Source organism: Leptodactylus fuscus, chromosome 1, assembly GCF_031893055.1.
Source record: "Leptodactylus fuscus isolate aLepFus1 chromosome 1, aLepFus1.hap2, whole genome shotgun sequence".
In the NCBI taxonomy this organism is placed as follows: domain Eukaryota; kingdom Metazoa; phylum Chordata; class Amphibia; order Anura; family Leptodactylidae; genus Leptodactylus; species Leptodactylus fuscus.
In genome coordinates, this window is record NC_134265.1 from 108,646,370 (window position 1) to 108,662,351 (window position 15,982).

The 15,982-nt window shown below is 39.7% G+C and overlaps 1 protein-coding gene across 1 annotated transcript in view; it reads right to left on the minus strand.

Annotated features, from left to right (window-relative positions):
* Positions 1-349: 349 nt before the first annotated feature.
* The window catches only part of MAPK1 (mitogen-activated protein kinase 1), a 37,480-nt gene continuing 21,847 nt past the window's right edge, over positions 350-15,982 (minus strand). Inside the window, exons 3-9 of the mRNA XM_075275861.1 lie at positions 15,062-15,251; positions 10,551-10,667; positions 10,080-10,194; positions 9,852-9,983; positions 9,314-9,423; positions 4,951-5,078; positions 350-2,503 (exon numbers count right to left, since the gene is read on the minus strand). Coding sequence (XP_075131962.1) covers positions 4,968-5,078; positions 9,314-9,423; positions 9,852-9,983; positions 10,080-10,194; positions 10,551-10,667; positions 15,062-15,251 — 775 coding nt within the window. The 3' untranslated portion in view covers positions 350-2,503; positions 4,951-4,967. The remainder of the gene's footprint in view (positions 2,504-4,950; positions 5,079-9,313; positions 9,424-9,851; positions 9,984-10,079; positions 10,195-10,550; positions 10,668-15,061; positions 15,252-15,982) is intronic.

Below are 15,982 nucleotides of genomic sequence, written 5' to 3' on the forward strand. Positions count from 1 at the left end.
CTTAAAACTGGAATGGAAAAATGTTTGCCAAAACTAATTGAAAGAAATGTATTGAAAAAGGAAATTTAGGCAACAAACTGAAGACTTTGAAACAATTTCAGCAATACCCTTGTGATATCAAAAGCATAAGAAACTCACGCCATCTATAGACAATTCCAATATTTTTTTATCATATACTTAAGAAATTTTTCAACATGCCTCTTAAGATTTAAATATGGCTTCTACTTTCCCTGATGCAATTTGCATGATTGAATGATCCATGCATTACACTTAAGGGGTAAAATTTGCTAGTGCATAGTACATTTCTTTCCCTGTTTTTGCAAAACGAACAGTTTTTTTTATAATATAATTTTCTTAACGCATTTGGTGTCATGATGGGGGGTTGTTGTGGAGGGGGGTGTTGTGTGGAAGAAATGTTTAAAGACTTTTTTTCTGGTAACTAGAACCATTTTAGAATGCAATAGGTTCTTCTGAAAAGCAGCCACAATACAGGAACATTGGCAGAGAACTAGCTGAATAAAATATATAAAAGGAATTACTGGTTAATACCTGCAGTGATGTATGGCTAATGGTTCCCTCAAACTAAAAGATTAGACTAGTTCTGCCATCCCATTACAGCAAAGACATCCCTTTTAATATAAAGCAAATATGTCAAGCTCAGTTTTTCACCACCTTCCAAAAACAGCAGACCACCTTAGAAATGTTTCCATAAAGATATTGTGCACTACTGCTTAATATAGCATCTTATCAAACAAGTATGAGATATGCAGGACAAAAATTAGCAGGTAAACCTTTTCACCAAGTAGTTGGGAAATCTTTACAAAACCCACGTCACAGAAATTGGCCAAAGGAAAAAAATAAAAAATAAATGAGTTTTTTCCCAATTTATTTTCAAATACAAGTGCAATTTTTGCTCATTTCCTAGGCAGTTCAGACAAGTCACTAGAATTGCTAGAGGGGGAAGAAAAAAACAAAAAAAAAAACACAGACATGAAGAAAAACAAAACGGGTTTTAAAAGAGCTGTTCCATTCTTATGAAGGTCACAGGAGAACAATTCATTATTACACAATTTAGAGGTAAGAGATCTTGTTTCAACCAGTCATATGCATGTGGCACTTAGACAATCTTTGCACAGAAAAGCTTAACAGTCATGCGAGGGCACGGTCATTTTCAACAAGGCAAGTCGTTCACCACAGAGAGCAGTGAGGAAAGGAGGAGGCACTGCACAGCGACATAACATCTAGTAAACTCCACGGATTACAACTCCAGGAACAAATACCAGAAAGGAGAGGAAGTAATGGTTACAGTGTAAAAGAGTTTAGTGCTTGCTTGATTTCTGCTCATTGTGAGGCCAGGAAAGAAATTGGATTCAACCGTCAGGACTTGGTGCGATAATGTAGCTGTAGGCCAGAATTATTCCAACTACAGTCACCAATGACATGAGAAATACACCGACCGTTGCATACCGATACAGTGTATTGCTCAAGTCGTGTGTGTTTATATAAAGGAGGGAGGACTAATGCAAGCGCCTCAACAGTCAATGAGCACGGCACCATTCAAAAGAGCACTAGCATGCTGCTTCATGGGAAAAACATGAAGCTGTGTGTCAACCCTCAAAACCGTAATTTAATTTATTTTTTTTTGAGAGGTTCAGGTGTTGCTTATGCATCTCTCCTGTGTAAATGCAACTTCCTCAAACTGAAAAGCCAGTGCATGGCATATATTCACTGATTTATATTCAGGTATGCATTATATAGATGGTATACTGCAGCAGCTTCATTGTTATGATTTGAATGATCTACAAAGTAAGCAATTTTTATATATATATATTATATATATAAATGGATAAGTTTTTTTGTTTTTTTTAAAGGTCCCTCAAGCACATAAATGGTTAAAATTGCTTATTCAGCTCAGAGTGCTAGAGAAAACCCGGAAACAATTTCCGACAAGGTTTTCAGAGCTTTTCACTGCAACTGCTTAAAATGATATGTGTAAGTAAATGGGGCTTTCATTAGACTTAAAGTGCCCAAAGTAATAACTTTCCCAATGGAAAAAAAAAAAAAATACACAAAACAAATAAAAATAATGCCAGTTACCACAGTCATCAGTAACGTGGATTAGACACAATATGTAAAGCCCGTGAAAATAAGTACACAATTTGTCCACTTAACAGGAGGGAAAGAAATCAATTTAAAAATAAAAAAGGGGGGAAAAAAGGAGAAAAAAAAAAGAAAAGAATATACAAGCAGTTAGTTAAGGTATCAGCGAGTTTGCTGCTGCACCGTACTGCAACTGGGCTTTACAAAAGGAGTGTCAAGAATACTTCTCCAGACTGAAAGAATTCATCATAAGCATAAAAAGCCACAACTACCAGGAACCGCCCTCCTTAATGGCTCAAAGGAGTTAGACTGGACAAGCTGAGATGGGTCACAGGACATGGCCAATGAGGAAGAACTGTCAAGAACACAGATGTCGGAGTGCGAAGTCCTTCACAGCCTTTCCCTTTAAAATAAATACAACATAATTAGTTGGTTTTTTTAGTATTGCAACTGTATAAAGCAGTGCTGATGTAAAATCCATCATGAATGCATAGTCCTTTTCATCACATTAATATGTGTAAATATAATATATATATATATATATATATATATATATATATATATATATATATATATGTATGTATGTATATGTGTGTGTGTTACAGCAGTCTACAAGTTGTATGTGATTATGTAAGCTCAGCCTCATTCATATCAATGGAGTAGTGCCACAAATCTAGACAATCTGTAGACTGGTATGGTGTCATTTCTGTAAGAAAGTGGACATGGTTTTCTAGTTCTATATAACCCCTTTAAATCAATATCGTTGCTCATTTATGGTGCATGTTGAAGCCAGCTGCTCAAAACAAGCAAATGACAGCTGTGACACAGAGAAGAACAAAATATAAGCTACACACCGTTCTGGTGACTATAGAAATTCTGCTCAATTCTAAGCAACAGCAACAACTTCTGTGAGCACTCAGTACTAAAAATGGACTGCTATAAAAACAAACATATGAAGGCAGCATCGCAAGACCACATTATGGATCGTTTCATTGCAAAGAAGCAGTTCAGACAATACTATATTGGGGGGATTAGCTACAGTAGTGTTACTAATATGATTTGTAATTTAGTGTATTTACTTTTTATCCAAATATACAAAAGCATCCAAAACTGTAAAGAGGACCTTTCATGTCCTCATCAATGTGCGGTGCACTGAATTCAGCACACTGTCTGCCTTCCCCAGGATGTGTCCCGGTGCTGGAAATATTGGTGCCAATAATTTCAGCACAGATATCTCCCCACTGTCATCACTGGGCTTTAAGGACCTTGCAACCTTCCCACTGACTGTACTCTAACATAGCTTGTACTTTTTTTTTTTTTTTTTTAAATGTAGATTGTGAGCCCCATATAGTGATCACAATGTACTTTTTTTTTTTCATTTTGTTCCTGGCAGGATTCGAACCCAGGACTCCAGCGCTGCAAGGCTGCAGTGCTAACCACTGAGCCACCGTGTTGCCCCAACATAGCGTGTACTGTCAGAGCCAAACGATAACGCTGAACTATAAGGAAAGCCCGGCTGACAGTACAGTATAATACCGCACATTAATGAAGGCATGAAATGTCCTCTCTGGTCATTCTGAACAAAAAGGTAGACTTAAAAAAAAAAAAAAAAATGTAAACGTGATTAACATGTATCAAAAATGTTTATAAAGAACAGCTTAACATTGTATGCTTTATAAGAAACCATGTTTATGATTAGAAAAATGTAAAAAAAAATAAAATATGGGACAAAATGCTACTGCCAAACATGATGAGGATTCTACCCACACATGGATCATACTGTCACTGAATTTCACATTTGTACATATTTTGTTTCTCTTGGTGCCAAAGAACAAGAATCAACAGTTGGTGAACAACAAATTAAAAAACAAACATTTAGTTTGCAGAGCAGAATTGTAGGATTAACCATATTGGTAAGGAATATAAATGTTGAGAGCAATCATTTAAAAGGGCAAACCTCAAGGGGTCAGCTTTTTGCCAGTCTATTCAGGGCATTAATACTATACATAAAAGCACTGCACGCCCTCCCCTACACAAACCATGCTGGAAATTGGCTGCCTTGATTCTAGTGGAAATGAAGGGGAAGCTTAGCCCACGCTCTATGGACAGGAAGACTTGAGTTGCCAGTATAGTTTAATATTATTTTAGGATGTGTTCAGAATTCTCTTTCCTAAAGCATGCCTAACTTTTTACAAATCATTGTAGAAATCTATAGTGCATTGTGTATACATGGGGAATAACACAGTTTCTGGTAATTACACAATTTGTATTCTGGATTTTTAGCAGTTTTCCCTTCTGCAGGCAATTTTCAGATGATGGGTGGAGGCCAGAAACTTATACTGCACACATTGCACAGTGAGTAGAGGAGAATCTACTCCCCTAACTCTAGGTTCACACCTGCGCTTGGGTTTCTGTTCTTTGGGTCTGCTTGGGGACCTGAAAAACAGAAACCCAATCAGCTTAAAAAGCGGTTATCCGTAGACGCCACAGACTATAATGGGGTTTTCACCTGAAAAATGCAGAGAGAAGAGTCCTGGTTGCAGGTTTTTTCTCTGCATTTTTAAAGCAGAACAGAGGAAAGAATCCTTAAACGGAAAGCGAGCACTGGTGTGAATCTAGCCTTATACAAAGATTTGCATGAACAAGAGGGAGGAGGGGAGAAGTAAAGGAGCCAGATACATGTTTCTTCTTTTTTTTTTTTTTTTTTAAATTTAAAAAAAAAAAAAAGGCTTTTTTTCTTCAATAAAATAATACAAGACATCCCATTGGTAATGCAGTAGTCTAGATTACATTAGTACAAGTATTACCAGTTCTACACTAACCTTCATTAAACACCCTGTAACTGCTTACCTGTGGTCATATTAAAGTCAGTACCCAGGCTGGAATCTAGCAGTCTCTTCAAAAATTAACTCCTTCAGTGTCTCCTTGGGCAAGTCATCTAACTCCATCTCAAACTTAAAGGGGGCTTCAGCAACAGGCTAAACATAGAAGATTAAAAATAAAAATGGAGCAAAACAATCACTACAGTAAATATCAGTTAAATATGATCGTCACCAAGCAAAAAATGCCACATGACATAACTCTTGATTCCCACTGTGCCTGAACAATTTGGATTTAAAAAGATAAAGTGTAACAATGAAAATCGGTCCACCCGTTCAAAACCTATGGCCCCGGGAAGATTAGCTTGTTTGCTAAGTGGACCATAACCTTTTCTTTTCTCTGAGAAAGCAAAAGTTTACCACCCGTTTGGAGAATAAGAGCTGATTTTACATAAAATCTTGGAGGCCATATCTTTTGAAGGGGGTGAACAAAAAAAAAAAAAAAAAAATGTAATTCAGCATTTTGCACTTGGCGACAGGTCCATTTTAATAGATCCTCTTTGTACTTACAACAGGAAATAGTTATCATTTAGAATTTACCATTACAATAATTCTCATTCTACTGTAAACTGACCACATTAAAATTGGATTATTTCCCTACACATTATACTTTGGCATAATGAAAATGCTTTTAGCATTAAAAAAAAAAATTAATTTGTTGCCATTTTTCAAAACCTATAACATTTTTATTTTTCACTATCGCGGCTGTGCAAGGGTTTGTGTGTGTATGTGTTTAGGGGTGCACGGCGTTGGGGTATAAGTGACGTTTTGATCAGTGTTAATTCCAGTTAAAGAAAACAGCAATTCTGGACTTCATTTTGGATTTTTACAGTGTTTATTGTGTAGAATAAACAACAGTCATTTAATAGTGTGGGTCATGCTCATCTGATCACTCAGTTATGCAAGAACAAGTATGTTTTTTGATGAGGCAGTGTGGGTGGTATTAAAGATAGTATTACTTCCCCCAACATAGTTCTGTAGATGCTGCGAGCAGAATAAAAACTATACCTTTCTTATGTTTCAGAGCCCCAGGGATGCGTAGAAAAAGCATTTTTATTCTTTTTCAAATGAGGATTGTGGTGCAGAAGGGGAATTCATTAAACATGCTCATCCTGCAGTCAGCTCATCCCTCTGGACAGTGGGAGGATCAACTCAGACAGCTTTTAAGCACAAACTATATGTTAAGTTGTAGACTGAACCAATTTCAGGGACGAGGGTTCTTTGTACCACTGTCTAAATGAAGCAATGGTTGACCAGGCATGCTCCAATTCCATTTACCTCTATAACTAGCTGGTACCCGCGACTTCGTCTGCGGTGATTGTAGTAGTGGGTATATACAGGCGCGGGTAAGGTTTTCGTACTGTGTATAAGGTATGGGATAAGAAATGTAAGTTTGTATCTTGTTTTTGCTTTAATTCAGAGAATACGTGAGACTTTTGTGTTGAAGTTAATTTGTATTTGAGCTGCTATACGGTGTTGTGAGAAACTTTACATAGTGACTTTGGGACAGAGGTATTTGAAGTTAACCCTTTCCCACCGATGGCATTTTTTGATTTTCGTTTTTGACTCCCCTCCTTCTAAACCCCATAACTTTTTTAATTTCTCCGCTCCCAGAGCCATATGAGGTCTTAATTTTTGCGGGACAAATTTTTCTTCATGATGCCACCATTATTTATTCTATATAATGTACTGGGAAGCAGGGAAAAAATTCAAAATGGGGTGGATTTCAAGAAAAAAATGCATTTCTGCGACTTTCTTACGGGCTTTGGTTTTACGGCGTTCACTGTGCAACCAAAATGACATGTCCCCTGTATTCTGTGTTTCATTACGATTCCGGGGATACCAAATTTATATGGTTTTAGTTATATTTTGACCCCTTAAAAACAAATTCAAAACTGTTAAAAAAATTTTTTTTTTGAAAAGCCGCCATATTCCGACAGCCGTAACTTTTTTATACGTGCATGTACGGGGATGTATATGGCGTCTCTTTTTGCGGGACCGGGTGTACTTTGTAGTTCTACCATTTTCGGGAAATGTTATTGCTTTGATCACTTTTTATTCAAATTTTTATCAGAATCAAAACAGTGAAAAAACGGCGGTTTGGCACTTTTGACCATTTTTCCTGCTACGGTGTTTACCGAACAGGAATAATATTTGTATAGCTTTGTAGAGCGGGCGATTTTGGACGCGGGGATACCTAACATGTATGTGTTTCACAGTTTTTAACTACTTTTATATGTGTTCTAGGGAAAGGGGGGTGATTTGAATTTTTAATCCTTTTTTTTTTGTTAATATTTTTTTACTTTTTTTAAACTTTTTTTTTTTTGCATCTATTAGACCGCCTAGGGGTATTGACATGGGTGGGCGGTGTTGCGGATTGTCAGAGCGGTGGGGGTTGGCAAACATGGCTCCTCCAGAGCGTTAAAGAGCGCCTCCAGGAGTATCGTTAAGGTGAGGGGCAAAGTGGTAAAGTATATGTATATGTGATTGTGTGGGGTTAGGGGCTAAGCTGTAGAGGGCAATATGAATTTTGTGGCTTGCTATGGTCCAAAGTGTGTGAGATTGCAGAGATGGTGGTGTGAGTTTGGGTTTTGTGGGGGTCCTGGCACAAACGTATGTGCGCTATTGTGACGAAAAGTAGCCTATTGCGCAATCGGGTATATTAACTATGTTTGTGGAAAATTTCAGCCAAATCGGTCGAGCGGGTTTTGCGTGATTGACTAACAAACATCCGAACACACAAACCCACAAACATCCAAACTCACAAACTTTCACATTTATAATATTAATATGATACTGTCAGAGCTGGCTAAGCACTATAGAAATTATTTTGGGGTGTGATTTCAACCCACTTACTCTGACATAAAAAGACAAAAGAAAATGTCTAAGGTCTAATGCACACAACTATGTACTGTAACTGTACAATCAGTGTTTTCACAGCTAGCACACTGAACCCATTCATATCTATGGCCCCATAAACACGGGAATGTATTTGAATGACGCAAAACTTAGTACAGGTCCAATTCCTTTTCAATTTTACGGCCCAGGCTCAAAAAGATTGAATGGGGCCGTGGAGGTACACGGATATCATCCATGTGCCGTCTATACTATTCAATAATTTCCTAACTACATGCGTATGGTTGCATTCATGTAGCCTAAAACATAGAGCTTCAGAATGCCAATTAGAAATCTTGATGTTTGAGAAGAATCTGGTTGTGATCCAGAACCACCCCCTCAAAGACTGCTACTGGTAGCAACTCAAAGTCAAACTACCCAACAGCATTATTAATGTCACCAGGGACTTACTCAGATTCTAATGAGATGCCAAACCAAAAATCCAGAATTACTTATCTACTATCTGCAAATAAGGCAACGACGGCTGCCATCTTTGAGTTTCACATCCTGAATGGGTTTTCTAGAATTTTATTTGAAAATAAACGGATGCTGTTAAAAGTGAATCAACAAGATGGGTGATAAATCTATCATGTTGCAGTGTGTACTTGTTAAAGGGGTTGTCCCATCACAAGGATCCTATCTATACTGCTTGATAATATGGATGTAAGACTTTTCCTAAATACATTGCTTCAGCAAAACTGCTTTGTTTATCCACTATCTTACTTTATTCAATTCTTTGTGGCCACAGCCCTGACTTAGCTGCTCATGAGTCAAGTGATGTATCTGCTGCTCTCAGGGGAGAGGGAGGAGGGGCTAAGTGCAGGGAGCGAGCCTGTGTATCTAGCTATTCCTGTGTCTACACCACATGTGACCTAGCTTCCTGCTATCAGATAGGGGAGAGGAGCTGCTTTCATTTCTTCTGTTCTCCCAGTTACCAGGCTAGCTAATTCAATTGTGTTCATTATGGCAGAGACAGGCAGTCTCTGTATGTAACAGAATGGAGTTGCTGCTGCCTGTACTTCATAGTCCAAAATGGGTGGGCGGAGCTACACATGAATTTGGGGGCGGAGCTAAACGGCAGGTTGCATGTGAAACCCCGCCCACCAAATGATGCAAGAAACCAGGAAGAAAGAAGATTTTACAGCAGTAAAGACTGATGAGTATGTGAGGTGGGAATACCCCTTTAAGGCTATGGCAAACACCTTCTAATTCCACCTGGCCTATTATGATTCCAAAGAGATACTTAAGTATAAAGGAACCAACACAGCAATATATGTTGAATGACAAGTCTTAGCAATTTTGCTAGTAGACAAATACTGTGGTAATTTCTTATTCAGTGAGCGGTATAAATAATATTTGCTAATCTATATTTTGTATGTTTACATAATACAATCTTCTAAACAAAAAAAGACTAAAGATAAGATAAAACTAAATTTTACCTCATCACTTGGGTCATAATACTGCTCCAAATAAGGATGGGCCAGCGCTGCCTCTACTTCAATTCTTTTGTGAGGGTTGAAGGTCAACATTTTATCCAACAAATCAAGGGCTGAAACAAGCAGGAAGAGAGATTTTAGGGGTTGTCCACAAATTTCAGGACACCTGTCCCTAGTGTTTCGGTGTCCATCGCCTTGGTCCGATGCAGCACTTGGGTATCCTTTAGCAGCCAAAGTCGTGCACTGCATGTGACCTTTGAGGCCTCAGGAAAAGAAATTGTGACGTCACACACATCACCAGTTCTTTCCCTGTGACTGCTGATTGACCGACAGTGCGGGTCTTCTGCCAGTAAATCTCCACATGCTGGACCAGACAGCGGTGGCAGACACTGGTACACCGGGGACATTGTTTAATAATAATAATAATAATAATAATAATAATAATAATAATAATAATAATAATAATAATTAAAATTAAAAAAAAATTATATATTTTACAATCAATTATAAGAAATGGTGATGATACAGACAAGGGGTTTACCTTTGGGGTCTGCATTTGGGAAAAGTCTATTCCAGGGCACCTTATTTTTGTGTGGGAGTGAAAGCAAGTAGTTTCTAGCTTTCAAATTGATTATACAGTTCAGATCCTCTTGAGAAGGTGATCCAAGAATGCCTAAAAAAAAAAAAAAAAAAAAAAAAGGTTTAGTTCATGGGAAGAAAATCTATTTTCTATCTATTCCTCTTGCACAATTTTTTCATCTGCCCTTACCAAGGATATGATTAAGTTGATCAAGGTAATGCTTTCCTGGAAATATGGGCCGATTAGAAAGCATTTCTGCAAGAATGCAGCCAACAGACCAGATATCAATTGACTTGGTATATCCCTAAAAAGGCAAACAAACCATCTTAATCAATACAATAATATCACTCAGTAGTAGGTAGTTGCGCACACAAAAGCAGTTTTTTTTTTTTATTAACAAAAAGTATATATTTTGACATGGAAGTACATAAGTACGTATCTCTCTAGTTGAAAATTTGGCATAAACTTAAAATAAAAACACCCGTGATAACATGGAATTCAGACATAACCAACTTTAGAGCTTGTTTTGTTATTTAAGTGGCGAAAGACAGTGACAAAACTGCAGACTGTGTTTAATCATGTAACGCCTCCACAGTAGACAAATCAGTAGTTTACAGAAGTATCTTGTCAAATAGGCTTAAAATGGAACGGGAAGATTACCTTGGAATTTAACATGATTTCTGGAGCTCGGTACCAACGTGTGGCCACATATTCTGTCAGGAAGCCGGTGTGGTCATGGTCTGGGTCTGCAACACGTGCCAATCCAAAATCACAGATCTGTTATACATATATAAAAATTAGTCCATTAATCAGTATTTTGAAGAAATTGGTGATTATTCTCAAATGTGCAAATGTGTTTTTGAATCAACATTTCTATAAATTGAGGAAAGAAGGATAAAGGTTTTTTAGGTCTGGGTTAAATTGAGTTGTCAAAACCCCATATAAGACATGATAGCTAATTTCACAGCTCATCTACATACACATGATATTGGTGATCATCCGTGTTCTGATAAGTGAGTTGGCTGCTGCAAAGAGGATATCTGGCTTAGCAGCATTAAAAAAAAAAAAAAAAAAAAAAAAGCCTTAACCCCTTCCCACTCTGCAGCCTATTACTTTGCGCTGAGCAAAATAGTTAAAGGGATCCTATCACTCAGACACAGTTTTTTTTCTAGGTACCACGTCAGAATAGCCTTAAGAAAGGCTATTCTCTTCCTATCTTTCGTCGTCTTCTCCGTGCCGCCATTCGCCTACAATCCTGTTTTTTCTGGGTATGCAAATTAGCTCTCTTGCAGTACTGGGGGCGTCCCCAATGCTGCGAGAGAACTCTCTCCAGCACCGCCTCCATCTTAGCAGCATCCTCTTAAGCCTCTTCTTCCAGCGGTGGCTTGTAACTTTTAGGCCTTGGGCAGACCAGACTGTGCATGCCCACAGGCCACGAGAAAATGGCCGCTTGCACGGTATTGTAAGCTGCCATTTTCACGTGGCCTGTGGGCATGCGCAGTCTGCTCTGCCCAAGGCCTAAAAGTGGAGAGAGTTTTCTCGCAGCATTGAGGAAGCCCCCAGTGCTGCAAGAGAGCTAATTTGCATACTGAAAAGAGCCAGGATTGTAGGTGAACGGCGGCGCAGACAAGACGTCGAAAGGTAGGAGAAGAATAGCCTCTCTTAAGGCTATTCCGACGTGGTACCTAGAAAAAAATTGTGTCTGAGGATCCCTTTAACGCTCATTGCCATAATAGAACAGCACAGTAGTGCTGCGGGCACAGGAGCTGTTCCTGCAGCATTAATTCTGGCACTTGGCTGTAGTACAAAGCCGAGTCCTGAGACTAGCCGTTGGAGTTGGAAAATACTCAGCAGATTAACCTCTCAGAGGCCCCCTGCATCCATTGACTACCCTCGATGAGTTGAGAGAGAATTTTGGATTTTTTTCATATGGACCCCATGAAACAATAAAAGCTAATTATATGTACCACAAAATGGTGCAGAATGAAAGTACAATTCATCATGAACAAGTCCTCATATAGAACAGAAAAAAGTTGCTGCTAATCTTAAGTGAATGACCACAACAGACTTCAGCCTATAGATTTCAACAAGTTTAGCTGCATCTACCAAAAACCTGCAGATCTTAGATCCATGGCCAGCTTCAGATTTATACAATCCTTAAGAGTTAATTTGCATATTGCCTTTTCTTAAGGGTATGTTCACACAGTTTGTTGCAGGATGATTTTGATGTGGAACCGCTTCAAAGTCCGCCTGCAAACACAGCTCCCATTCATCTGAATGGGAGCTGCTCACTTTTTATTTTCCTGCTAGCGGGAAAAAGCAGCGAGACGCCCTATCTTCCCGCGGCGCGAGAATCTCTTCTGATTTGGCCCATCCATTCGGGCTTAATCAGGAGCAGAATTCCGCTGTGTGAACATACCCTTAGGCTAATGCCCCACGGGCCATATAAGCAGCACTAAAGCGCTGTGGGAACGCATTGAAGTTCTTTCCGTAGCGCTTTTAAAAGAAAGTTCAGAGTTTTCCTCTGTGGACTTTCTCTTAACATTATATCTACGGGAAAGCCGCCAGTGTTTCCGCAGATATAATTGACATGCTGCGATTTGCAAAGCCGCAACAGCTTTTCTGCAAAGTGGGGATGGGATTCGCATGAATCCCATCCACTTTGCCTGCACTGTACAACGCCGCAATTTTTCCTGCAGTGTCTCCGGTCCGTGGGGCCCTGGCCTTAAGCCTCCACATCAGTGTTTTAAGCCAAAGCAAATGAACCACGTCTTCTCCCTGAACCCAATTCTGGCTGCAGTTGCATTTTTTTTTTTTTTACCCTGGCTTTTAAAAATTGCCTTATCTTTTGTTGTACATAGTGATGTATGCACATTGACTGCATCAAACAACTATGAGATATGGAAATATCAGCATAATCATACTTATTTCAGGGCTGTTATGTATGTTTACATGAGGAATAACATGGTTTTTGGTCATTATATTGCACAGGGGTGGAGGACAACCTCTAAAGAAGACCATGTACAGCATCCCTAGCCAAGACAGGTCAGAAACCTTCCTGTAGTGATCATATATCTACTTATGTGGTGAATGCTGTTCTTTCATGTAGGTGCCAAGGGAAAGGCAGAACTATAGCTATATAGGGCCTAATTGCCTTTGCAGAAGCAGTTCGGTGATCCAGCCATGCTTTCTTCCATTCTGGTCCCTGCCACCCTGGAAAGCAGATGCCTGATGGAGGCCTGATCTGTGAGTGCAAGTGAGTGCGTTGCTAGTGGCCCTAGAAATGTTGCTTTGCAAGTTCCAGGTGACAAATTATAAAGAATGCTGTAATATTTATTTTCCAACTTTTGCTGTTTTTCAGCATTCAAAGCTTGTAAAATTTGGTTAAATATTTGAGCAGTTGGGTGGTTCTAGCACAACTACACTGAACCACCACTCACCATCTCAGTGTAGTCAAGTGCCTCAGTTACAATTAGACTTTGTGAACTTTTCCCTCTGTAGGATACACCTATAATTTCCCTCACAATAGGTGGATGAAGTTTAACTGCCATACACTGCACAAATTAGGTACAAGAGAATTTGTTACATAACTTCTAACTCAGATAGCCCCTGGATCAAGTAGGACAAGTTATGGCCTGTAGTTAAGTAAAGCACTTTGGTTGTGATAGAAAGCTTCAAGTTCATGCTCTAGACTAAATCTGTTTTCCTTCTCTTCACTCCTGTCCTTTTAGGTCACTACTACCAACTTCCCAGTGTTCGTTAGACAATAGACATCTAAGTCATTTCATTACCAGTTCATCAAGAAAGAAAAAGCAGTGAATTTCAGTGTGGAAGGTAGTTCAGCAGAAGGCGGTTAAGCAGGTAAACAGCCTGATAAAAGCAGAAAGGGACATCTCTTCCTAATAAGAAGTCTTACACATTTTCATATAATCGCTTGTGCTATTCGCTTACACTAGGTTCACACTAGAACCATGGTCGGCATCCGCCAGGAGACCCAAACCACTAAAACAGCATTTACACACAGACATCAGCAGAACCCACATGTGCAGGACTTCTCTCCACAGAGTTTGAAGTTTCTGCAACGGAGACTCCGGTGCAGATATGAAACTGGCCTTAGTCTTTTTGAAACACCACCTATTTACAGCTAGAGTGTTAAAGTTAAAAAAAAAAAAAAAAAAAACACTCCGGCCTTCCAAAAGCCATAACTTTTTTTTATTGCTCTATTTTATTATACAAAAGCTTGTTTTACCAAGATGAACTGTACTTCCAAATGGCAACATTTAACATTCTGTACAATGTATAGGAAAGGGGTGTTGTTTTTTTTTTTTTTTGTTAATTGTTCATGCTTCAGTAAATTACAGTTTTTACAAGTTGCAGTGTTCCAGATAGGGAAGTACCACCGTATTTTTCAGACTATAAGACGCACTTTTTTCCCCAAAAATTTTTTGGGGAAAAGAAGGGTGCGTCTTATAGTCCGAATGTGGTCGCAATACAGACCCGGCATCCGCTGTAATAGGAAGGGGAGGGTTAGACGCCGGCACATGTGTCGGGGCCTGAGACATCACTACACTCCTGCCCTGCATGAAGCCAGCAGCGGCAGGAGTGATGCTGCTATTCCGCTCCTCCGTCCCTCCCCGCAATAGCAGCATCGCAATATCGATGTCTCAGGCCCCGTCTCAGGTGCCGGCGTCTAACCCTCCCCAGCATCCGCCTATTACAGTGGATGCCGGGTCTGTATTGGCGGCCCCTTCTTCCCCCCCCCCCCCCCCAAAGTGTAAACTTGGAACGCTCTAGACTGACAAGGAACCAAACAGCTCCTGAAATCTTTCTCCAGAGGAGCAGTTTGGCTGCCAAAGCAAAACAAAGTACAAGCTAACCTGTCAAATGCAATGGTGGCACAAGTTCACTGCATCTGAGGGATTAATGTTCATGGAATGGTGTTGTCGCCAACCATTAACACTACTGCCAGGTCTCTTCTGTGTGAAAGAAGCAGGAGACCTGGCAACTATGGCACACATTCAGCTCATGAATTGACGCCATATTTAAACACATGATATCTGCCACACATGTAACAGCAGTCGTCAGGAAGGGATTAAACACACAATTGACAAAGGTTAACTTGTTCGACAATGCTGACACTGTACAACAGAGCTGTACAAAATATGACATACCTTGAGATCACAGGTAGTGTTAAGAAGCAAGTTTGATGGTTTGAGATCACGATGTAAGACATTGGCTGAGTGAATGTACTTCAGGCCTCTCAGAATTTGGTACAGAAAATAACAAATGTGGTCATTGCTAAGGTGCTGTGTCTTCAGAAGCTTGTACAGATCAGTTTCCATAAGATCTTGAACAATGTATCTAAGAACATTTATGTAAGGTAAATTGTGCTTTTTTTTTTCTCCCTGCACAATCCATAAAAACAAGAATGGATACAGGTAGTAGCACATAATTCACACAGACAAGTCCAATACAAGATAAAAGGGGTTGCCCAGAATAACGTTATATTTCTACACTAAGCTAAACAATCTGCCACTCTGCCTACCTTCTAACTGTTTACAAAAAAATGTATCTTTAGCTGTCATGTGACAACCCCAGGCACATTTTCAGATTTTTGCAGTGATGTTCAGTTTTTGGAAACTTAACGTCATTAATACTAACCCCCACCCCATCATACTTGCCTGTCTTCCTGTCCGGATCTTTCAGACACGGAACATTACTTCCTTCTGAGAGGCAGGCTCCTCCTACTCTTGATGTCTGCCGACCTCCCACGCCTGCACAATAGAACCGGAGTGCTGGCTACAGCACATGCTGGCACTCCGGCGCTATTGTGCAGACAGACATCAAGAAGAGGAGGAGCCGGCCCTACAGAAAGAAGTGATATCCCATGCCCAGAAGATCCAGACAGGAAGACAGGCAAGCATGATATGGTGCAGGGGGTAGTTAGTTGGGAGGGGCAAGTAGTGGGTGGACTAGCTAGGGAAACAGGGAGGTGGTGTGCAGGAGTGAGAGGAGGAGCTAGTGTGAGTCAACTCTGAATGAAGCACAATGCATCATATACAATTCAGAAGATGCCAGGGGCTCCCAGAGAA